This window comes from Rhinatrema bivittatum, chromosome 8 (genome assembly GCF_901001135.1).
Source record: "Rhinatrema bivittatum chromosome 8, aRhiBiv1.1, whole genome shotgun sequence".
In the NCBI taxonomy this organism is placed as follows: domain Eukaryota; kingdom Metazoa; phylum Chordata; class Amphibia; order Gymnophiona; family Rhinatrematidae; genus Rhinatrema; species Rhinatrema bivittatum.
In genome coordinates, this window is record NC_042622.1 from 118,406,872 (window position 1) to 118,432,318 (window position 25,447).

Consider the following 25,447-nt stretch of genomic DNA (forward strand, 5'->3'; position numbering starts at 1 on the left):
AGAGGTGTGCTGGCTGAATTTTTGTTTTCTTAGTGCTGAAAACAACTCCTAGTAGAGATGCAGTAAAGTTTCCAGGGCTAATGTTAATCTATAGGTGGATGCAGGAGTTCCAGTGCCAGGACCTGTAGTTGAATATTACACAGAAAACATACTTTGTGCACCCAAACTATGCTTTCTATGCATAAAATATAATTTATGCGCACAAAAAATATTTTATGTGCAGAAAACAAAAGCATGTTTGATGCGCATAAAAGTCACTTATGCACACAAAAATGCTTCCTTTTTGTGCACATTCATCATTAATTTGAGAGACTCCTTCTTCCCACCAGAGTTAAAATGTGTGCTTAGCAAAAGGCTCAGCACACATTTTAACTCGAGTTTGTGTGCTTTTCAACTTCCGATGCATTAGCATACCGTTTGCTTACTGCATTGAGAATTAAATTTTTTTGTGCAGATTTAGTAACAATGTACTGAATTTCAGTACATAGTTTTATCATGATCCTTCTTACACTGGGCTCAGAATTAATGATGATCATGTTTTTGTCCCAGGACCCTCTCACTTCATCCAGAATTATTTCCGTAGGATTATTCACATTCGGGCTGATACAGAAAACTTTGCGGGAGAGCCGGCAAGCGCCCGCGATTCAGGAATCCCAGGTATGCAAATTAGGGCCCGTGGTAAAAAGGAGGTACTAGGGACACTAGCTCATCCCTAACGCCTCCTTTTTGACAGAAGCGGCAGCTGTCAGCGGGTTTGACAGCCGACGCTTAATTTTATCGGCATCGGTTGTCAAACCTGCTGACAGCCACGGGTTCGGAAAACGAACGCTGGCAAAATTGAGCGTCCACTTTCCAACCCGCGGGCAGATTTTTTTTTTTAGATTTTTTATTTATTTATTTTTTTATCTTTGGGGCCTCCAACTTAATATCGCTATGATATTAAGTCGGAGGGTGTACAGAAAAGCAGTTTATTCTGCACATTTTACTTTCTGTATCGAGCGTGACTAATAGGCTCATCAACATGCATTTGCATGTTGCGGGTGCTATTAGTTTCGGGGGGGTTGGACGCGTGTTTTCCACGCGCTACTACCCCTTACTGTATAAGGGGTAAAAATAGCGCATCGAAAACGCGCATCCAAATGGGGGTTAATGGTGCGCTCGGCCTGATTATCTTGAAGGGTTCATACTACTTGTTTCTCAACTTGGTCACTACTGCTTCTCTTTAGAAATGTTAAACATCTATCTTGATCAGTTTTGTGCCAAATGCAAAACAGACTACATCAATGAAACAGGAACAAGACAACTGCAAAATCAAAAATATTTATTATATTTAATGTGTCTTATGCAGAAGTTTTAACAAAACTGAATTAAAGAGATGGCCTAGTATATCTATGCAATTAAAATAACTCAAGTGTACCTCACAACAATATACATTTTAAACAGCTCTGTACTGAACAAGTACAAGAAGAAAGTTTCCTTTTGAATCATCCATTTTGATGCATACACTCTGTTTTATTTTACAAAATATTTGTTATTTTGAGTTGATCAATAATGTTAGTTTGATTTATTTAAGAGAGTAATTGTCAAAAGATTAACCACATGCACAGCTGTCCTGTGATCAACAGAAAGCAAAATAATAGATGTTATCCCAGGACAGCAGGATGTAGTCCTCACATATGGGTGACATCATCGATGGAGCCCTAACATGGAAAACTTCTTTCAAAGTTTCTAGAAACTTTTGACTGGCACACTGAGCCCACTGAGCATGCCCAGCATGCCATGATTCTCTTAGCCACAGGGGTCTCCCTTCAGTCTCGTTTGTAGCAATAAAAAATACAAGCGAAAAAAATAAAGTAATAAAACGAATTGGAACCAACTCCGCGGGGTGGCAGGTGGGTTTCGTGAGGACTACATCCTGCTGTCCTGGGATAACACCTATTACAGGTAAGCAATTTTGCTTTATCCCAGGACAAGCAGGATGATAGTCCTCACATATGGGTGATTAGCGAGCTACAGGCTGAGTCATCTTTGTTGTGGACCAACAGCGCACAACTTGTGCAACAAGCACAACAACTGGTGCGATGTTGGAAAAAATGAGGCAGCCTGAAATCACAGCAGGTTGGATGTGGAAGGAGTTGGGTATTAAACTGGGAACAAGTTCTTTAAGACAGATTGGCCATAGGCTGAATCTTGTCTTCCTTCCTTGTCCAAACAGTAATGTGATGCAAAGGTGTGACGAGAACTCCAAGATGCAGCTTTATAGATATCAGCAATAGGCACTGAACAATAGTGTGCTACTGATGTTGACATAGCCCTTACTGAGTGCGCTTTTACTCGCCCCCGGAGAGGAATGCATGCTTTTTCATAGCAGAATTCGATACAGTCTGCTAGCCAGTTGGAGAAAGTTTATTTTCCCACTGCAACTCCTGGTTTATTTTTGTCAAAAGAAACAAAGAGTTGGGTGGATTTTCTATGGACTACGTCCAGGTAAAAAGCTAGTGCACGTTTACAATCTCAGGTGTGCAAAACTCTCACCCTGGTGAGAGTGTGGCCTTGGAAAGAAAGTAGGCAAGACTATGGATTGATTGAGGTGAAAATCCTTACCACTTTTGGTAGGAATTTGGGGTGAGAGCGAAGGACTACTCGGTCATGCAGGAACCTTGTGTAGGGTGAGTATGTGACAAGCGCTTGTAACTCACTGACCCTCCTAGCAGAAGTAACGGCTACTAGGAAAAATACTTTCCATGTAAGAAATTTTTCATCACAGGAGTACAAAGGCTCAAACGAGGATCGCATGAGCCTCGATAGCACTAAATCTAGGTCCCATTCAGAAACCGGTGGTCCAATGGGAGGCTTAAGGTGGAGTAAGCCCCTCATAAACCGACTCACTAGAGGTTGCGCTGTTATCGGTGCATCCCCTATTCCCTTGTGGTATGCTGCTATGGCACTTAGGTGTACCCGCACAGAGGATTTCTGGAGATCAGAATCCAAAAGGTGGCACAGGTAGTCCAATAAACAAGGAGTGGGGCAGGAGAATGGGTCAAAACCTTTTTGTGTGCACCACTTGGTAAATCTAGTCCACTTAGAGTGATCAGATTTACGTGTAGAAGGCTTTCGTGAAGCTACGAGAACTTGAGAGACTTGAGTTGAAAGATTGAGTGGTTGCAGAATTAAGCTTTCAACATCCAAGCTGTTAGGGCAAGAGCTGGCAGTTTGAGATGATGCAACTTGCCCTGATTCTGAGTTATGAGAGTGGGTGCTGTGCCCAGGCAAATTGGTTCTCTGATCGAGAGGTCGAGGAGTATGGGAAACCATACTTGTCGAAGCCAGTACGGGGCTATGAGGATCATTGACCCTCTTGTCCTGTTGTAGCTTCACGAGAGTTTTGGATATGAGCGGAATCAGAGGATATGCATATAGAAGTCCTGTGTTCCAGGAGCGAGCAAAGGCATCCCTAGGGAACATTTGCCAACGGCTGTGGAGGGAGCAGAACCTTTCCACTTCGTGATTCAGTTTGGACGCAAAGAGTTCTATGGTTGGCGACCCCAGTGTTGAAAGATTTTGCTCGCTACACAGGGATCCAGAGACCATTCGTGGGGATGGAAACACAGACTGAGATCGTCTGCCAGGACGTTTTGTATGCCTGCCAGATAAGTTGCTTGGAGATGCATGGAGTGCTCTAGAGCCCAGGTCCAAATCTGTACTGCTTCTTGAAAGAGCAGATAAGAGCCTGTGCCTCCCTGTTTGTTTATGTACCACATTGCTACTGTGTTGTCTGTTTGTATCAGCACAGTTTTGTTTGAGAGGCAGTCTTTGAAGGCATAAAGGGCATAACGTATCGCTCGAAGTTCCAAGAAGTTTATCTGACACTTCATTTCGAGCGTAGTCCATGTACCTTGTGTTTGAAGGTTGTTGACATGAACTCCCCATCCCAAATTGGAGGCATCCGTGGTCAAGATGACTTGCAAAATGATATAATGAAGATCTTGGTTCACGACTTTGGTTCATTCAGCTAGTTCCAGAATCCTTAGCGGTCTGCTTCACACTGACACTGCTGGGATACAGTGAACCTTTGACTGACCTCAGACTCAAGAATGTGGAAGATCTGGGAAACTTGTAAGTTCTGCAAAGCCTATAATTAAAGGCCAGGAGGTTATCAATGGCAATATCTGAGCCATAATACAAGCTTGGTTCTCACAGATTCCTCTCTCAGTGAAAGAAGCAGGTGAACTGAAGATTGCAGGTGAACTGGAGATTCCCGGAGGTCAAAGCTTTAATTAAAGGCCTGGCTCCAGCAACAGAACACAGACCTACTATCTATTTACAAAACACAGAAGATCACAAGAAAACAGAATGCATCAAAGCCATGTTGACAAAGGAATTTTAAGGTGGGAGGAGTTTTCTCAGGGTAGAGAAGATCAGGTTATGACACTGTCAAATTGGTAAATGACTCTCTCACAAGCATTTTCTAGGTATGGTTTGAAAGTATAAAATAACAGCTTTCACAAGATATTGTAAGACAGAGTGATGATCTGCCTGTCTTGCAAGGTTGACATCTGTGCTTCCAAAGGTATGAAATATTAAATTTATATTTGTTCTAACTAAAATTCTGAGTCATATCTTTGTTTGAAAAAGTGCTGACAAGCGTCTTATTAAAGTCTAATATTTAGACAGAAGTTGACTGCTGGAATGGTAGACCAGCTTTCAAGGCAGTTTGGTTTGTCCACCAGAGGAACGAAAGTCGTAATTGGTGGGTGACATGAACTGTGTACGACTGTGGTTGGAAAGCTTGGAACCATTGAGTTTTCAAAGTCCATTGAGTTCTTCGCATGGCTAGTTTCGCCATAGGGGTAAACATGTACTGTATAGGCCATGTGTCCTAGTAGCACTAGAAGTTGATGGACAGAGGCGAACTGGCAGTGGGTTATAGAGTTCGCCAAGCGTGCTAGATTGTTGGCACGGTCGTTTGGAAGAAAAGCTTTTGCCACTGTGGTGTCGAGGCTGCTCCGATGAACGTGAGGAGCTGAGACAGCTTGATGTGGGATTTTTGATAGTTGATTAGAAATCCCAGGGAGTGTAATAGTCTTATTGTGCTTTTTAAGGCAGACAGAGCTCCCTGCCTGGATGGACTCGTGATTAGCCAATTGTCCAGGTAGGGAAAAACATGAATGCTGTTTTTTCTTAGATGCGCAGCAGCCACTGCTAGACATTTTGTGAATACTCGAGGTGCAGAGGCGAGTCCGAATGGCAGGACCAGATACTGGTAATGATGTTTTCCCACGACAAATCGTAGGTACTTGCGATGTTGTGTGGAAATGGGTATGTGTGTATAGGCGACTTGAAGATCCAGAGAACAGAGCCAATCTCCCCATTGAAGCAAAGGAAGGATGATTCCCAGGGATACCATCCAGAACTTTTCCTTTTGAAGAAATTTGTTGAGATTGTGGAGGTCTGGGATGGGGTGAAGGCCGCCTGTTTACTTTGGAATTAGGAAATAGCGGAAAGAGAACCCTTTGCCTTGTTGAGACCAGGGAACAGGTTCAATAGCCCTGGTGGTCAGCAGGGTTGAGAGTTCTAGTTGAAGCTGAGATGTGACGACAGTGCATGTCCAAAGTGGGATGGGTGGAGAATGTGGGGGTATTGTGGTGAATTTGAGACGGTATCCCTGATTCAGTATGGCTAATACCCATTGATCTTTGGTGATGTGACTCCATTGGTTTTTGAAAAGATGGACTCGACCTCCTACAGGTAGGTGGGGCATGGGATTGATGGAGAGGCTTCTGTTCTCTTGCTGTTCTTCAAAAAACAGATGCTGGTCCGGTTTGCGGAGGTGGCTGGGTTTTTGCTTGCTTTGGTTGGCGTGGAGTTCCTCTTTGTGGTGGGCGATAGGGGTGTGCCGAAGTAGTAGGTGGATAGTACCTTCTAGGCCTATAGAAGGGCCTCCTGGTGGGTTTGTGCACTGAGGACGGCTGATCCGATGGCAATCTGGAGAGCTGATGGAGTGTCTCGTAGTGATCTTTTAGTTGGGAGACAGTGTCCTGACTCTTTTCTCCGAAGAGGTTGTCTCCAGTACATGGGAGATCTGCCAGTCTCTCTTGGACTTCTAACCTGAGGTCCGAGGCTTTGAGCCAAGCCCACCTCCGTGCACCGATTCCAGAGGCTGACAGACGGGCCGATGTTTCAAAAGAGTCATAGGCAGCCCGTACTTCATGCTTGCCGGACTCGAGGCCTTTGGCAATCAGAGTGTTTAGTGACAGCTGCTGTTGTTGAGGGAGGTTGTCAGCAATATCTTGAACTTGTTTCCACAAGTTTCTTTGATATTGCGTCATATACAGCTGGTATGTAGCAATCCGACAAGCATGGATCCTTGAAAAACCTTTCTTCCCAAGCCATCTAAGAACTTCTGTTCTTTTCCTGGTGGGGTAGAAGAGTGTGGTTTTTGTTTTCTAGCCTTTTTCTGAGCCAATTCAATGACCACTGAGTGGGTGTGGCAATTGTGGCTTCTGGAAACCTGAGGTATGTTGGACCAGGTATGTTGCATCTGTACCAGCTGTAAACAGAAGAACAGAGCAAGGATGCTGAAGTTCCAGAAGCACTTCATGAATGGGTATCGCCATCACCTCCTCTGGTGCACCAAAAAATTGTAACTTCAAGAGTCTTGTGTCTTGTATCCTCTTCAGTAAGTAGTTCAAAGGGAATTGTATCTGCCATTTCCTTTATAAAGTTTGCAAAGGACAGGTCCTCAGGAAAGGACTTCCTCCTCTCTTTTGGTGAAGGTTCTGATTCTAGATCTTCGGTATCAGTATCTATTTCCTTCCAAGGATTATAGTGAGGATGAAAATGTGATCCAGAGGGATCCAAGTTTTCATTTGGAAGAGAATGTTTTGTTTTAGAAGGAGACTTCGATGGTTGTCTTGGAATCTGCCTTGGCATTGAAGGAGGCAGAAAAGGGGTATCAAAAGGCATCGATGGCAATTGATGGCCGGCATTGCCCGAGGGACCAGGCCGTGGAGACATCAATGGACCCGGGAGTGGCATCGAAGGTAATGAAGGTGCACGGGGTTTTTGAAGACCCGATGGCCCTGGTAAGGGATCCAAGTCCCTTCCCTCTCTTCTTTCGATGAGCCTGGAATAGGAATTGAAGGAATCATTGGTGGATGTTTAGGCATCGATGGTGTCTATGGCTGCATCGGGGGATCCATCAATGGAATCTGTATCGGTGCTGGGAAGGCACCGATTAAGGCATCGATTCTATTTAGAAGAGGTTGAAAAATCGACGGTTCTGGCATCGGTGTCGGCAATTGTACCGGTGCTGGCATCGACGGAGGCTGGAATTTTTGAAAAGCCTCGATGATCACCTGTTGAACCATGGAAGTCACTTCTTCCCTGGAGACTGGGACTGAGTCCACTGTCACAGGAGAAGGTAAGACTGGCTCTACTGGCACTTCCTCAACAAGGCGTAGTGGCACAGTCTCTGACACCAAGCCCGGTGTTTTGGGTACAGAGGGGCATGGCAGCTCTAGTACCCGTACCCTCTTCATCATCGGTTCGATGTCTTTCGGTGCCAATGCGGATACTGATTCTCCCGATGGAATGGAGACAGACCAGTGTCGATGGCGTCTCTTTTCAAGATGCTCCCTAGTGGATACCGATGAAGACGCTATTGAAGATCCAGATGAGGCCGGTGACGGACGGTCATCGGCCTTTTTCTTTCCTCGATGTTTTTCAGAGGGTGATAATTTCTTCGGTGACGATGTCGAAGATGACGATGGAGGGATCTTTTTAAACAGCTCCTCCATTTTATCCAAACGGGCACGCCTGCCCTTCGGTGTCATCTGGGCGCAGACAGTACATGCGTGGACACTGTGGCCTGATCCCAAGCATAAAACATAAACATCATGCAGGTCGGTTATCGACATTGTTCGGGTACAATTCGGACATTTTTTGAATCCAGAGGCCATGGTGAAAAACGGGCTGGGTAACAGTCGGTGGCCTGCGGGTACCAAGTAAAAAGGTAACCAGAATCGACCGAAAACTGACTCAAAAAAAGTACTCACCGAACGGTATGTTGAAGGGAGAACAGAGTAGATAATATTTTGACTGAAAAGTTATATTTTCCGTGAGGAAAAACTCACAGAGCTCTATCATGCGAGGCTTACAGCAATGTGGGAAAAAAAAAGAGACTGAAGGGAGACCCCTGTGGCTGAGAGAATCATGGCATGCTGGGCATGCTCAGTGGGCTCAGTGTGCCAGTCAAAAGTTTCTAGAAACTTTGACAGAACTTTTCCGTCTCAGGGCTCCATCGATGATGTCACCCATATGTGAGGACTATCATCCTGCTTGCCTGGGATAACAAAAGGCTAATAATAGCATTTCCAATGTTGGAAATAACATTTCCAATGTTGCTAGTACCTAGCTTGGAACACTGGTATTCCCTGTTGTAAAAAAGCACAGGTACAGGTGTAAGCTGGAAGAATAATAAAAGCAGATGTTACTAACCAGCTTCTACCTTTAAACATTATAACAGATCAAGCATTTACAGTGTAAGTGGATAGGTCAAAAGAACTTAAATATTGTACATGAGAAAGTCTCCCACTGCACATAACTTGGGTTATTTTTATGCCTAGATTTCCTGATAGCGTGCCCTGTTGAAAAGTCTTATCCAGGTTTATTTAACTTTTTCCAGATTTAATAAGACTCCCAAAGTCCTTCAACTAAAAAAGAAATTCTAATTTTAGACTTATCTACCACAGTTATTGTATTTGTTTGGCCATGATGACAGTACCACAGAATTCCATGTAAAAATATCTACACCTATAACCAAAGAACAAGCTGCTATAACTCTAGAATTTAAATAAATCCAGGACCACCATATATATCCATGTTTGGAATTTAACACACTTTTACTTTAAGCTATTCCAAGTTAATATCTACTAAAAAATTTTTGAAATGTGATGAAATTTCAATTACAAATACTAAAAAATGCAAAATGGCTGGCTAACTCATTGTAATGATGCACTGATATGATATAGTCTTAACCCAAGTATGGCACTAAAGTTTAGATCTAAAAATAAAAGTGATTCCCTTGCGGTATCTAGCCCTTTAGCAAAGTTTATTTCCTTTTAAGGTTCAAGTTTCCCACAGGAAAATGATAAAGTAGTTTTTTTTGGCAAAAGAAGACCTGAATCACTCAACTCATATATGAATAAAGTAGCAAAACAAACTAGTGATGCCAATAATTTTCCCTGTCTTCAGTAATGTTAACTGGACCCAGGAATCCCATTTGGGGACAAAATAAGTAAAATCAAATCTAAGATAAAAGGCACATGCAAGCAGAGGCACAAAATCATTTGGCACAAAACGTACTAAAGCATCAAGAAGGTCAAGCATGATGTCTGCTGTAATGTGACGTATACCTTATAAAAATAGTCAAGGCATGCAATAAACTTTCACAGTAAAAATGCATAACGTGTGAGGGGTTACCAACAACATTCTGCTAATATTTTTTCTTAGCATTAGCAACAAATGTATCAAACATGTTGACTGGAAAGTATTTACAATAGAATGAACAGCTTACCACAGGATAACCCCCCTAAAGCCCATGGCTTAAAAGAGTTAATCTGCTGCAATAGGCAACATCGGCTACTATAGCGTTAAGAGATTTATTAAACAGTGCTTACTTAATAACAATGTAAAAAGGACTCAATCACATGCAAAAGAGATGGATCAACCTTTATTCGATGGACCTTTTGTCTGTATGACTTGCACAGCAAGCCTTACATTCTACTACTAATAGAACTATTTCAACTGTAAGAATGTGGAATGAAATAATAAACTTAATACTTCAGTATGTGAACACATCCTCTACACCACAAGGGGGATGGGGTATTAAACCATGTCCCCCTAATGTGCTGCTGGGTGTATATCTATATATTTTAGTTTATGCATTTATATCTATATATAGATATAAATATATACACATAGTGGTAAATTTCAAAGGGAGTTACGTGAGTAAATGTAACTATTGTAGCAATTTTCAAACATCATTTACTCAAATAAAGTGCACTTTCATGAGTAAATCCGATGGACAATTCAATGGCATATATTGTAGCATTCTTCAGAAGCCCACTTACTCGAGTAAATGTTTTTTAAAATCAATCCCCATACATTTTATAATTTCACACACGCACACACACACAGTCAACTATGTATTGTTTCTATTTTAAGGGTCTGTGGGAGGGAGGAGTTCAATGATATAAGCTACAAAGTGGAAAAACTAAGAGCCTCATTTACTAAACATTTTTCCCATAGACAGAATTCGAGAAAAGCCTTAGTAAATCAGGCCTAAAGTTGTTGTGTGAACATATTTAAAAGCCCTTTCATTTTTTATATGTTTCAATACATATATATACAGTATGCAAGTTCATCTAAGTGCTACACATCAAAGTTAATAAAAGCGGCATAGAAATATTGCACAAATCCCAACCTATCTTTAGCGAAAAATGCTTCCTGCTGTAGCTTGATAAGTGTACTCAGCATTTCTAAAGCACCATGTGCAAAAAAGAAAAGACAGTTCTACACGGGAATAAAAATACAAATTTTTTTTAAATTTAATAAAACTGTGGAACACTTATCAAAGCAGTTGGTCATGTGCATAGTTTTGAAAAAAAAACCAAAAAAACTTTCCTTTTCAGTCTTTACTTTTGGAAACCAATAGAGAAAGAACTAAAATTACAAAATATTAATGATGCACACTTTATGCTGCTGTTCAAATAAAGTAGAAACTTAAGCAGCAATGGGTAAAATCCTCCAATCACACCTATATTACAGTATTTTAAGAAACTGTTTTATTAAATATGAGATCATCCAACACAAGGATTCACATTTTGGGTGAAACATGCTTTAGTTCATATGTTGAACCCTATATTCTTTCACCAGATTCCTGCTCAAAAAGAAATTTTATTTTAAAAACTTTTGCAGGTCTTTTACAAATTTAGCTTCTTTGCTAGATGAGCACATAATCTGGCTGCTGAAACTGTTTGCAGGACATACAACTGTATCGAGTAGTGCCCAAGGGTGAAATTATGTAAATTAGATAAAGTTAAAATGTTAATTTTAATATTTCATTTTATATTAATCCTAGTTTTAGTCTGCAAATAGCATGCAACAAGAGAACATCTTTTACAGTTACTATTGGAATTAAATAAATATACATAGAAAAAATATAAATATATTATCAAATAACTATCATGTCACATCATGCCCTCACATCACTCTTTGCCACTTGTTATCCATTTACATACAGTACGGCTAAACAATATTAAAAGGAACCCTGCTTGATCTCTTAGATTTTTCATTCCTTATAAAACTGGGAGGTTGATCCAGAAGGGTAAATGGGGATTTTAAAGAAATTACATATATGAAAATGGAGGGGTTTTTTGAACTCCAGTCTTCTCTTCTATATCAACCTATATAGGTCTGCCACCACTGCTCAACCCTTGCCAGTAACTTTACCTAATTCCAAATATTGTGTGACTGCTTAATACCAGAAAGAACATTGATGCAAACGGAGGAAAACAGTCTTCCAAAAAGATAGTGCTGCTGTTGTGTTTCTGTGAATATAAACAGGGTCAAGAACTCGGAAAATTCTTTTCACAACTGAGCTATGAGACCAGCAAATTGCCAATAAATAAATAAATAAATAAATAAATAAATAAATAAAACAAAAGGTTTTCCTCCTCTGCTGCACCACATGACTTCTGAGCCATCTAGACAAGGCTTTTATGCATGCTGTGCCTGCTGAATTAGCCCACTAGAAATTATGCATCCTTACTGACTGGGCAGATTGGAAACTGAAGAAGCCTCCTCTTCCTTGCAACTAGTTAAAACAGACATTACATTTGAAATGAAAATGGGATAAATGAGCCCATTTTTATTTTGCAAACAAAATACATTTAGCCCCCAAACAACAAATTTTAGTTTTCATTCATTTTCAACAACGTTCTGCAAATAGTACGTGCTCTTTACAATATTTTGCCGTAAACAATCTCCCTAACAGATATTCCATTTTATGCCTGTGGATAAATGTATAGCATCTGGCACTATATTTATGTATTAAAGATGATTCATAATAGGTGTAATGACCTTCAGGTCATGCATTTTCTGAGTCTCCTTTTAATGGCTTGATAGCTGAAGGGCTTAAGTCAAAACTTACTCACAAGATTAACAACTTGGAGTAAGAGTGCCAATCCTTGCTATTAGCCTTTATTACTTATTTAGGACCTTCTCTCTGCATAAATGTACAATACATAGATGAGGGAATGCCAATTATGTAACTTAGGGACACATGGAAGCTTGGGGGCAGGGTTGATGGGCATTTCCCAGACCCACACTCTTGGATTTTAATGATTTTTTGCACATAATTTATTTTTCTGGTGTCACTTCTTGAAAAACCATACTGTGGGCCTTCACATGCGAACAGAATAGATATTTTTTAGCTATTATTTTCATGTCCTTTTGACATAAGTGTACAGTTCAGATTAGTGGTATTTCTTTAAGTAATGGATTTTTATCTGACAGAAGAGTATGAAATGAAACTGCCACAGCAGACATGTCTTCATGCCCCGCTTCCCTTCAGTAGAGAAAATCTATTATAGTGAAAAATAGGTATATACCTTAAGCAGGATGCCATTGTACATGTTTAAATGCACAACACAGTAGCTCTATAAACCTAAGACGAACTGAGGGAGGAGGTAACACATAAAAGATTACTAATCACTTTAAAGGATAAGGGGTTTTTGGTTTTTTTTTTTAAAAGGTCATTACTGTAAATAAACACTAATAATTAATCAGTACTTTAATTTTTTTTTTTAATGTGAAATTGTGATGTGTGTTTGGCTTCTGATATTACTGCATGCACTCAGTTCCTGCACTAGCATCACTACAACTTCATTTGTAGTACATGTGACTACAATACTCATCATAATAATAGTAACAATAAAGTCCCCGCTTTCAATTTATTTATTTGATTCAGATGGCAGGAGCTGCATTAGAGCTGTTAAAAAACATGTCAAATCAGCTGAGATGACTATTCTAATTTTGTTCTGTTTTGCAGCTGAAAAATATCAATTTGATAATAGCAGACCTCATAAAAATCCATCAATACTGAGGAATTATTTCATTTCAAGGTTTGTTGCAACAAATTAAAAGCATTAATGAATGCAATACATTTAGCATAAAAGTTTAGCTAGAAAGTGGCAATTTTACTAGCATAAAAAAATTATATCCATCCTGTAAAAACTTTGAATTGCTAAACTTTTATTGCCCTGATACAAACTAAGGTTAGTCAAATGTATCATTTTCTTTCCTTAGAGTAATGAAATTAAAGTTAGGTTACTGTTTTTAATAACAGGTTTTAGACTGAACTTAATGACATACATTTTTACCATAAAAATAAGGAACTTATGGCCTCCTGAAGCTATAATTTTAAAATAAAGACACAATATTCTGCATGTGATGCCAGTGGCTCCCAATGAGTATGCAACATATTTGCATGCACACTGAGTTTCCAGGCCATACAAATATATCTCATGCATAGTCACTAAGGGTATCCTGAAAACCAGATGTGTTGGGCAAAAGTCCACAATCACTTTGGAACCATTGCTCACTCTGGTCACATACAACAATAAGCATACCAGGAAAAGAAGATTCTAAACCGTAGCACCTGTCTAACAAGAACACATTCCATCTTCCCTATTCTGAATTGCTTTCTGCCACAATTATGGTATGTATTGTCATCATGGGTTTTTAATCTGTTCACATACTCCTGAAGCACCTGTTATACTTCATTAATAAAAGATAATTCAGCAATGAATACATGGAATTCATGTTGTCATTTGCACATTTAGTTTTACTGTTATTTCAACAGTCTTTATTTTATTAATCACTTTCAGCCTGAAAGTCAAAAGTTTCATCAATTGATGAGAGATCACTGAAGGTTTCAGCTGGAGCTAATTCTAAATGACAAGCACCCAATACTGCTGCACATGCATTAGGAAAGAATTCTTTTCATTGGATTTTACTGGCATCACCTCCATCATGACTAGCTGAATTCTATAGAATTAATCATGTGAATTATATTCCTGAATGTTACCCCGGAGGTTTGGACAGTAATTGACTAAAGCCACAACCTGACTTTAACCTGCTGATGTCATACCCATGTTTCAATCAGAAAGCCTCATCACTTTTTTTTTTTTATTCTTCATAGTCACCCTATAATAGAAATCTTTGTACTGGAATGCGCTATTTAAATAGTTTTGATATATGAATTCATTTAGCTCCTTAACACAAATCTAGATTTTTAAATAAACTTTAAAAAAAAACTGTCTCTGTTTAATGATGGAAAACAAACAATGCATGGTCATTAATCAGGACTATTTGAACTGTAAGCTCATGGTGTTGACGACACCCTTGCTCCTAATTATGATAATATACACCTAGTTTATGTAAATTAAGTTTTGGCATTAAACTATAAGGTAAATACAACAAAACATATAGGGAATCGGTGCGCAGAAAACAAACAAATGAAAATACCAAAAGGTACAATCGTGTGCTGTGATAACAATTAATGTTATTGCAGATAAACAATAAATGTTAAAGAACTAAATCAAGTGAGAGCATCTCATCATTCATTCAAATTGCATAATGTCTTTTTAATAAGAGAAAGTCCTTTACAAAGTATAAATATCTTCAGATAATGGTTGCCTAAACAGGTGTTGGGTGTACCTAAGGTTTTCCCATCCCTATATCCATCCCTTTAATCAGGTATGGCATTCCCTCTTTTTAAAAAAATTTTAAATTAGTGACTTATTCTTTTTCTTACTGGTTCACTCTGGTATATTTCACTTTTCTTTTACTCTGTGCAGTAGTGACCCACCCTTCCCTGTTTTCTGGGCACTCTTAAGTCCTCATTTTCTACATCGTGGTTCATTACAACCTTCACAGTCTATTGTCACAATTCATGTTTTTCTTGTCCATTGTTTAAGCATTGTTATTTTGTGCCTTATAAATCTTTTTATTAATGTCAAGGTTCCTTTAAAACATTTCTTAAATTTTTTCTTTGGAATTTTCAGTTGAACCTGTTATTGATATTTCATACAGTTCTCACAATTGGTATGTATATATTTTCTCTCTATGCCTTCAGCTTTGTGCCTTTTGTGGATTTGCGTTTTACTGTCATTTAATTTAATTCTTCAGAATATATTTGACACCTATTGAGTCTGCATTTGTCCCTCCTGATGCGTTGCGAAACATGGTTTTGTGTCGGGGGGGGAGGGGGGGGGGCTGTACTGAATCCTGTAACACCTGTTTAGGCAACCATTATCTGAAGATATTTAAACTTTGAAAAGGACTCTCTCTGACTAAAAGGATTTTATGCAATTTGCATGAATGATGAGATACTCTCACTTGATTTAGCTCTAACATTTATTGTTTATATGCAATCACATTAAGTGTTATCGCAGCACACAATTATATCTTTTTGGTATTAGACTATAAGGCATATTCTAGGTTTTCAACCCCTTGATCAGAAAAAGTAGGTATCCTTTTAAAGCTGAACTAATGGTGCAAAACGTTTAAGCGATGGTACCAACTTGGATTAGACTACATCAGGGGTAGGCAGCTGCAGGCCTGGAATGCCACAAATAGGTCTAGTTTTCAGGATATCCACAATGAATGCGTCTGATATCCTGAATTGTGGATATCCTGAAAACTAGACCTGTTTGTGGCATTCCAGTCCTGCAGCTGCCTACCCCTGATGTAGTCGAATCCAATGCTGAACCTACCAGGACAGTACTCCAGGAGTACAGAGCACTCTAAAAGTTCAGAAGATAGTTTTAGCACTGTCAGGTAACATAGTTCGCTGGCACATATCAACTCCCAAGCTACTTCAAAGAACACAGACTAGATTTTATCACCATACACACTGGGGAGAGATTGGCTAGTTGTCCTTTGAGTCCAATAGTTGAACAGATTTGTTTTTAGGGTCATCTCAGCTTTCTTCTACCCTTCCTTCCAAATCGCATACTGATTATGTACATTGGTGGGTGGGGAAAATGTGCTGGTTTTATATTAGCTAAGATCTATCTTTTGCTTCTTTTTCAGATAACATACAAAACCAAGACTTCTGAAAGGAGCAAATGAAGTCTGAACTGAGCCTCTAGTTTGCACTACAATGGAAGAATTCTAATGGAGAACAGAATTCATATATAAAGTTTAAGCAGACAATGATGAAAGGTAAACATGATGGATATAAAAACAAGACTTTCTTCAGACAAACAAGAACCATACAATCTTTCTAACTAATTAAAAATCCCAACTCAACAGAAATATTACTTGAAAAAATCTAGGATGTTTAAAAGTGGGACACCAAATGTTTTTCTTTTAATCCTCATTGACTTTTTCAAAATCACAAAAGGACAAAAATGTTTCTGCAGTTTGAATTCAAATGCATTCTGGTCTTCAGCAAATAGCCATTTTTCATAAAGTACTAGGCATATTATATTACTATCTCATGAATATTAATTATTCTTTTGTTCATTTAATAGCATCAAAGTAGTACTCTGCAAGCAGAACAACTTCAAGGACCAAAAGTCATCTGCCCTCAGGCTAATCTGGCTAAATCCTTAAAAATGCAGAGAATAGAAGTCCAAGTAAGTAATGATTTTCCAGTGATTAAAAATGCAATTCCATTTTTAAATCAATATTAGTTATAGCCTATGGTGTGTTTATCATATATTGCTTTTAAAATTTCAATAATATTCCACAAGAATGAAGCAGAAGCTCTTTACAAAACAATGTAATGCAAGACAAAGATTCCTTTATATTTTAAACAATGCAATTTGTTAGATTCTTTCCCTGGAATATAGAATTCTATAGCAAACCAATTAAATATTTATGATTTGGATGCCCTGTACTTGCATAGCATCTTTACACAAACATGGAAGACAATCATCCTAGGCTGTGAAAGATTGTCAGCGATGATCAGCATTCTTTGCACACATAGTATCCTGAAGTGCCTTATAAAGCACAGCCCACTCAAGGCTATTTACCCTCTTCCAACAATTTTTTTTAAAAAAAGGAAATAGAAATTAAAACCAGGGTAATGTTACAAAGTAGAGGGCAAAAATTATGGCAACTGAGAACAAATTATTATAGATGTGGTACATAATTGTTTTTGTATCAATTTTGACACAACCACGGACTGTGGAAAAAAAAAGTGGTGAAGATGACAGTACAAAGAATCTCAGTTTAGAGGTTACTTCCCTGGTACTTTTATTTGCAAAGTATAAACACAATGAGTTTGCAATAGGATTCTGAAATACAGTTTTTACTGGGAGTTTATAAACAGTATTTCTGGGTATTTCTTTTAATTGATTTTAACTGAAAACTCAAGATCTTTGAAATGACTATCACATTTTGAACCCAAATGCAGAAGCAGATTTGCTTTGGGGATAAGGTTTTACTACTCTTTCCATCCTCTACAATATGTAAAATCAAACAAGCATGTTTTACAAATGCAAATACCTAGTCATGTTAGAAAAATCTATGTGGCTTTAATTAAATATCTCTCACAGAATAGTTCTGGAAAAATAACTTTTCTGAAATAGTTATATGTGGAATTTAATTAAAGCCTCTCTCAGAATCAGTAAAAATGATTCAAATTACTACTTCTGTAGCAATGCAACCCAATCTAATTTAAATAGGGAATGCAGCACATCACCCAGTGTTAGATGTGTTTAACTTCCATGGGTCTGCATGGGAGTACCTTGTTTGCATGACTGAACACTGTGAAATAAATCTAGGAGTGCTTCCTAACCAGGGAAGAAAAAAACATGTATGATTACATAGAGCACTGCTTTCTTTCAGCATATATTTGCACAGTAATTTAGAAATATTTTACTTGGTTAGAATTACTTAGAAGTAAACAATAGCCACATATTTTTTTCAAAATAAAATGAAGGCCAGAAGCTATGTTGAAAGATTTCAACTTCTGAGGTAGAATTATTATTAAAAAAAAAAAAAAAAAAGTATGGTCTTTATGTAGAACAACAAAAAATGGCATTTATAAATTATAAAACAAAAAAGTGTTTAAAATGTACACATACTTAAAATACTGGATTAACTGTAAAACATACAGCTTCCAACTACAATACAATTCCCCTTCACAATAACATTCTTCTCCCTGGCAGACATGCCAATTTGCTGCACACTTTCTATAACGAAAAACCAGTTACTGAGATTATACATTCAACAAGCATGAAATAAGCTTTTTCTTTAAGGGATTCCTTGGTTCCCTTAATTTAAATAATGTAGGCACAGTCTACATGTGTTACTACAGATTACAATGACTCAGAGGCAGTGCACTTTGAGGTAGATGTGTGGGAGTATGCAATGTTTACATGGTCTCCTGAATTTGTGCTTGAATATTACACCAGCTCATATGAACTCTCCCATACCAGGCATCAAATCTGGCAAACAGCGCATTTCTGCAAATACAATAAATTTAATGGATAAAACTACAAAACCTTTAATCCACTGTCTTGGTCTTCTTGGGAAAAATCCATTAGATTTATGCTTATGAATGGATAATTACAATCAGCTTCTAGGTTTTTAAACCAATATAAGATGGAAAATGATAGAGAAAAACTAGACTTATGGAAGAGGAAGTACACCAATGCACAAGGCCACCCCCCAGGTCAGATACCAGAAATGGAATTTTGCATATAGTCTGAAGTTTCGTGCACTGAAACATACATGCTGGTCTAATGAACACAAATTATTTTAATTTGTGGCAGTTTCAATAAGTATACTGTTACCTTGCCTGAAGCTAACCAATGTGAAATATCTTCTGCATAGTATGCTATTATGAAACATTCATAAAATCAAACTACTTATGATGAATATTTATTATTTTATTTGGATTTATATCCCACCTTTTGAATACATAATCACTGAAAGTGGGTTACAGCTATTTTATATTATGTCATATAACATTATACTTATATACTGCCTTCCTCAAAAAATATATCAAAATAGTGCTTTAAAAAAAACTTACAGTCATAGTCCCTGCTTTAAGGTTGGACAAAATGTGTTAACCAACTCTATATTTCAATACAAAGCTGCAAGCTTCTGAAAAATACTAATTATCAGTTGATTCTGATTAATTTCTACACTCAGGGAAGCTCATTTTATGCAATGCTGACCGCTTTACATAAACCTAGAGTCAGTTTTAACTAAAAGTACAGTCCATTGTGAAATTGGCTTTTAAATATAATAAGCATATCCATCTAAAAATTTGCCATGAAACCGTTGCTATGGCCAACAGCACTACCAGTTTCCTCATTAAGTTGTGTGCTATGTCTGATATAAAGCAGCCATATACAATACAGTATCAAAAATGAACAGACATAGCAGGGGCAAAGCAAGTTTCCACAGACTAAATAGAAATTCTTCAGTACTGGGTAACAGGCACAATATTTTTTTTTTTGGAGGGGGGGAGGGGAGGAACGGGAGGGAAAGTTCTCTTTAAATTTTAAACCAAGACAGAAGAAATAGGATTATCAATTGAAGGAAATGTATAATTTATTTAAAAAGTGGCCACACACAGTTGTAGAACAAAGTGGCTAGAAGTTTGTTTCACGCATCTTTTAGATTGGTTTTTTTTTTTTTTTACCTGTTATAGGTTCTTGGTAAAATAAATTAGTTTCTGTTCATGTCACTATGTTAATTCCCATCTATCATTATGACAACCGCATATAATGTAGGATTGTTTGCACATTCATAGGTGAAATACTACATTTAGGGTTATACTACATGATCTTTCCTTAAAAAAAAAAATTCTCCATAGGTGCTTCTAGGTAACAATCATTAGCTACAATTAAGAAGTACACCTTATAAAAAAAAAATAAGTCTACCCGATATAAGGTCAGATGTACTAAAGGGTTTTGTTTTTGCCATTTTGTATCTATGAGATATGAGATATCTATGGCCCATAATGTGATATGTTTCCCATTTGTAGAATATTCACTACTGTTAAATCCCAACCACAGTTACAGTCTTAAAAAAAATTAAAAAGCTGACCTAAGTTTTTAGCTTATAAAAATACAGTTTATTAAATTTGGTCTGATCCAATTTTTTATACTTACAAAAAATTAAAGATGCAGATATGCCAATCACATACACATCGTGTTATGTATTTGGCAAATGGTGCCTACAAGCAAAATCAGTGTAAAAAACAATTTTTGTTTGCACTGTTGTGCGTTCATGGCTCATTGCAACTTTAACTATTCACATTACTCACTATGACTAAAGTTCAGAGTAGGTAGAACCAAAAACAAATTCCTTGGCCCCTTAAATTACGGTGCTTATACACTTGTAGAGACATACTTTGGCATATACAAAATTCAGAATAACACACAATATTATATTTCCATGGAGGAATTATGTACATGTGAAGCATAAATCTTGAAGCAACTCACTAAAACTTGGGGCGTGGGGAGGGAAGAGAAAGAAATATGCATTTGTTAATTTTACTGAAGCACCACGCACCAGTATTCAGTCATGTCATTAAACACGTGTCAAAGCATGTGTTTTAAAAACTGCCATATTTTTTGGCCAGAAATGTGGTTTAATTAGAGAAAGTAGTCAGACAATGATGTGGCCTCTCTCCTTACCACCGCAGCACGCCTGGGAACGTTACAATGTAAATCTGTTTTAAAGACGTGTTGTTTTTTGCATTTACATGATTACAGCATTATTTGCTAGTTGATGGAGGGGAAAAGGATGCTAAATATTAAACTTTTTAGACATTGCATCCATTAGTAGGTCTTTTGCTTGCAGAAGCAGAGGGGTCCTTACTTTCCCTATGATCCCTAGTGCAGGAGGCACACACTGCCCCCGACAGCCTCTTGAGCCCTTTCTGAAAGACACTGTTGGACAGACTGTAGATAACACAGTTGCAGAAGCTGTTACTGATAGCCAGCCAGGTGGTGACAAACGATGCAATGCGATTGCTATAAACATCCGAACTTTCCAGCAAAAAATAAATGATGTACGGCAACCAGAGGATATAGAAGACACTGGTGATGCGAAATAAGACCATGGCATAGCGCTTATCTGCACCAGGCTGGCTCTCTGTGGAATCGCCATCCTGAGAGCTGAAGCGCACGCGCCTCTCGTTAATTTCCTTCGTATGCTGCTGGCAGATGCGGAATATGTTAAAATACGTGAAGCATACAATGGAGGCGGCAGGGGCATACAGCATCACTACGATGAAGGAGGTAAAATAAGGATTGGTACCCCAAAAGTCAGCACACCATCGGAAAACATCACCATGATATCCAGGTTTGCCCCAACCAAAGAATGAGGGCAGAAAAACCAGACAGGAGTAAAGCCAAATGATCAAAATGCAGAAGCGCAGCCTCCAGGCAGTGACTAAGGTATTGTAGGTCAGTGGCTTAGTGATTGCAATGTATCTGTCAATACTGATGCAAGCTAGCGAGGCCATTGAGACACTTTTCAAAACGGACAGCACATAGCCAAACATCCTGCACATGATGGATTCCTGGAAAGTACTGGGGTAGTGCAGCAAGGACAAGGAGGGAACCAAACAGCTCACCCCCACCAGAAGGTCTGCATAGGCCATGGTCTGGATGAAATAGCTGGTGGTATGGTGGTTAAGTAAAGGTGCACAGTGAAACACAAAAATTACAACCAGGTTACCAGAAATGATTAACACTGTCAGGAAAATGATGATGATAATTTCCAAGATGCAAACATTGATTGCCTCGAAATAGCCAATTCCCAAAAGGCAGAAGGGCCGGCTGCTGTTCTCCCCATGCAGGGAAGAGTTCATGATGTTGAGCACTGCGGCAATGCTCAGAGCTTCATGCTTGTGCCTGACGGTTGGCATCCTCTGGCTCGCTGAATGTCACCAGCTGGTCGATCACATGCCACTGTGCATTGTCTGCAGTGCAAGGTCTCTTTAAATCCGGCAAGCAGTATGTACACCCTCACTGCACCGGCACTGAACAATGCTTCTGTGGCTAGCCCCAGCCATAATGCCAGCAACTTTCCAAACACTAGGACTGGGAAAGGAAGGGGGCAAAAAAGGGAAACAAAACCTGGAATGAACAACTTCACACAAAAGCCTGCAGTCATCAGAAAGGGTGGTGCATCTGGGGTTCTCTTCTAACCGAAGGGATTCTATTTGGCTTCAGCAAAATGCTTTAATTCTATTCAGCCGAACAACAGAGAGAAAAAAACGTGAAAGGTTTTTACAGCATCTTAAAAATTAATGCAAGAGTATTTCCTCTGTAATAACTGCTAACACTGCTTTAAATGCTATTTTAACCCTTCCCTTCCCCCAACTAGATGGATTCAAAATTTCTACACCATTTCTGCACATTTCTTCAGTCTCACTTGTAAACATAGCAGTATAAACATAGTTACATATATTTATACTAAAATTTACTGCAAATGAAATAGCTCTAGCTGAAACAAGCCCTTATATATTTTTTCACTATACTAAATCATAAGATAATTAGAGCCAATCTGCTTAAATAGTCAGATTATGAAATAAAGCTTTTGCTTTTATAAACTGGTGCTACACTACCAGCAGTATAAACAAATGCACTAAATGCAAAGAATACACCATTTTAAGAACCTGTATGACAATGTTTGGAGGATTTACCTGATCATTTCTGCATTTTGTCTGCACGGGATGCTCAGCCTAGCAGCCCTGCACCAGAATGTGCCTCCAGAATTGCAGCTCACTTTGCTGCAGAATGGAGAGAGAGAAAGAGAGCCTGGTCTGGCAGCAGTCCTCCTCCTCCTCCCCACCCTTCCTCCACCCCCGCATCCCCCTGCCAAGGAAAGGCTCACTCCCAGACTGCACTGGAGCACACAAGGAGAGAGGAGTCTTCCTTTCCAGCCGATGAACACTGGAGGCACAAAAGGAGCCTAATTTATCGTTTACCCTCTACACAAGCAGTAATTCAAGGGCTTTTGTTTTCAAAATAGTTCTTAGAGCAGCAGCTGTATTTCAGCTATGGGATGCGTTAGTACCAAGCCCTTTGAAAAAAAAAACCAAAAAAAAAACTTAAGAATTATTTTCTAAATATTCCGTCTGGCAGCTACTATACACCAAATCATATTCTCAGCAGTAAACAGAAATGAAGGTAATTAACACATTTACACACACACTGTCTACTCATTGTAATGCTCCATGGGATTCCATATTTAACACCTCTTAGAATTAAATATATCAATTTATCAGACTACAGCAGACAAGCAATTTTAAGTGCAGAATTAGCATCTTGTTCTGGAATGTACTGTCCAAAATGTTTGGTGAACATGTAAGCTTTTTTGTTGTTGTTGAACAGCATTTGATTTTTTTTTTTTTTTTTTAGCTCTGAACCCTGGAATATGTCAAAATGTGACATATTTAGAGTTTGTTAGATTAAGAGATGAAGCCTCTACCAAACATTTTCATCTCAAAATCTGTATTCAGTGCCATGCAGCTGCAAACGTTACCACCATTGCAGTATGGCAATGATTTTAACAAGCAAAATAGTTTGTTGGTAACATGTATTTATTTATTGTAGAACTGCAGCAAAAAAGAGAAGTATAATACATTTGTCCCATGTTGTCTTATTTCTTCGGGGGAAAAGGACACAGTCATGGTCTGATGAATTAGTGAGCAACTGGGTCTGTCTGGCAGGCTGCAAATACCGTAACAACTGGGTGCTCATATAGCTGGGTCTGGTTTGGCAGGCAATGAGCTCCTAGGTCAGTATGGCAGGCAGGTAATGGTGGGAAGAAGAGGTGTAGTCATGCCTTGGCCATGGCCTGCGAAGTCTGCACGCAGGCCTACTCAATGTCTTTCTTATGATATCAGACCATTTCCATAACATTCTAATATAATCTGAAGCAAACTTTTGCATTAGTGTTTCCATGAAATTATAGACTTTAAATGTATGAACAAACAGGCCCTGAGTATCTCTCCTAATGTCTTTTCTCCTACACTTGCACAAGAGAACTCTATTCCTCCAAATGACCCTTCTTTCCTCCCCACACCCAGCTTCTACTAGATTGACCTATACAAGACTTCCTGTTTTCAAGCTTCTATAAACACCAAAAATTTGGAACATGGTACCACCTTCTCTAAGCCTCAAGCCATGGTTCCTCACTTTCCAGATAAAGCTAAGGCATGGCTATTCTATCAGGCCTTCACCTAAATTTCCAAATATAGCTTCCTGTTTTAGCTCGTGAATACCAGAACCTCAAACTAACACTTCAACTTAGACACAACTGAGTTGTTGCCAAAGTCCTGGCTTCATCTGCTCCAGGTGCTAGCCTATCTATACTGAAAATATGATCTACTGTAAATAAATTCAATTATATCGCAATTTAAGCTGCAACTATTGCTGTTATGCTGTATCTGTAAGTTTTTATTTAAATTTAACTGTAATCTGTGTCCATTCTTGGAAAAAGGTGGAATATCAAATATTCATAAACAATTAGGCAGCATCCTATGCAGGCTGGAAAAGTGAAATTTATTCTTGTCTGATAATTTCCTTTCCAGTCCAGTCAGACCAGTACAGATGAATGCCCATCGACCAGCAGAAGGAGACAGACAGTTGCAGGATTTTATGGATTCATTGTGTTTTGGATGATTTTCAGTTTGGTTTTCATGCTAATCATAATACTGAAACATTGTTACACTCTCTATTTGATATTTTTAGGAGGGGGTTTGACTCTGGAATAGGGTTTTTTCTCATGCTTTTGGATCTAACTGTAGCATTTGACACTATTGACCTCTCGACTCTTTTAAAGCACCTGGGTGACATTGGGATTGTTAGTACTGTTTTGAAATTGTTCCCCTCCTTTCTAGAAAGTCAAACACAGTCAATTGTTTTATCAGGGAAAAAATCTGATTGCTTTCAATTAAGAACAGGGGTTCCACAGGAATTGGCCCTTTAGGCCTTGTTCTTTAATATTTATCTCTCTCCAGTTTGTCGTATTCTTTCCAGTCTGGATGTGAGTTATTGTCTCTTTGCAGATATTCAATTTTTTGTCCCCATTAAGGATTATTTTAAGTCTTTTCTTGAGAGAATTGCTGAATGTTTGGCTACTTGGAAAAGGTGGTTGACAAATAACAAGCTATTATTGAACATGACGAAGACAAATTCTCTATCTAGCTAGATATGGATTCCAATTGTAACTGAGGGGTGGAATCTTGGGGGTCATTAATACTCTTCTTGGTTGTTGAAGCCATACATTAGTAAGGTGGTAAAAGGAGCTTATCTTAAGCTTCACATGTTGAGGAGACTATGACATTTTTTATGTGAATCTGACCTAAGGACATTGATGAATTTGCTTGTATTAT

General features: G+C 38.6%; 2 protein-coding genes across 5 annotated transcripts in view; both read right to left on the reverse strand.

Moving 5' to 3' along the window:
* RABGAP1 (RAB GTPase activating protein 1) overlaps window positions 1-25,447 on the reverse strand; it is a 545,250-nt gene that overhangs the window by 160,789 nt on the left and 359,014 nt on the right. Inside the window, exon 14 of one of the 4 annotated variants that reach the window (XM_029610921.1) lies at window positions 22,163-22,292. The exons of the other annotated variants lie outside the window; for them this stretch is intronic. Within the exon in view, the coding sequence (XP_029466781.1) occupies window positions 22,287-22,292 (6 nt within the window). The 3' untranslated portion in view covers window positions 22,163-22,286. Of the gene's footprint in view, window positions 1-22,162; window positions 22,293-25,447 lie in introns of those variants that run through there. 4 annotated transcript variants of the gene reach the window in all.
* Window positions 19,667-22,000, reverse strand: GPR21 (G protein-coupled receptor 21). The gene has a single exon (XM_029610922.1). It carries the CDS (start codon window positions 21,968-21,970, stop codon window positions 20,861-20,863), a length of 1,110 nt encoding a protein of 369 aa, XP_029466782.1. The 5' UTR covers window positions 21,971-22,000; the 3' UTR covers window positions 19,667-20,860.

Coding starts and splice junctions, on each gene's coding strand:
- GPR21 (XM_029610922.1), bottom strand. CDS start 21,970: ATGCCAACCGTCAGGCACAAGCATGAAGCTCTGAGCATTGCCGCAGTG.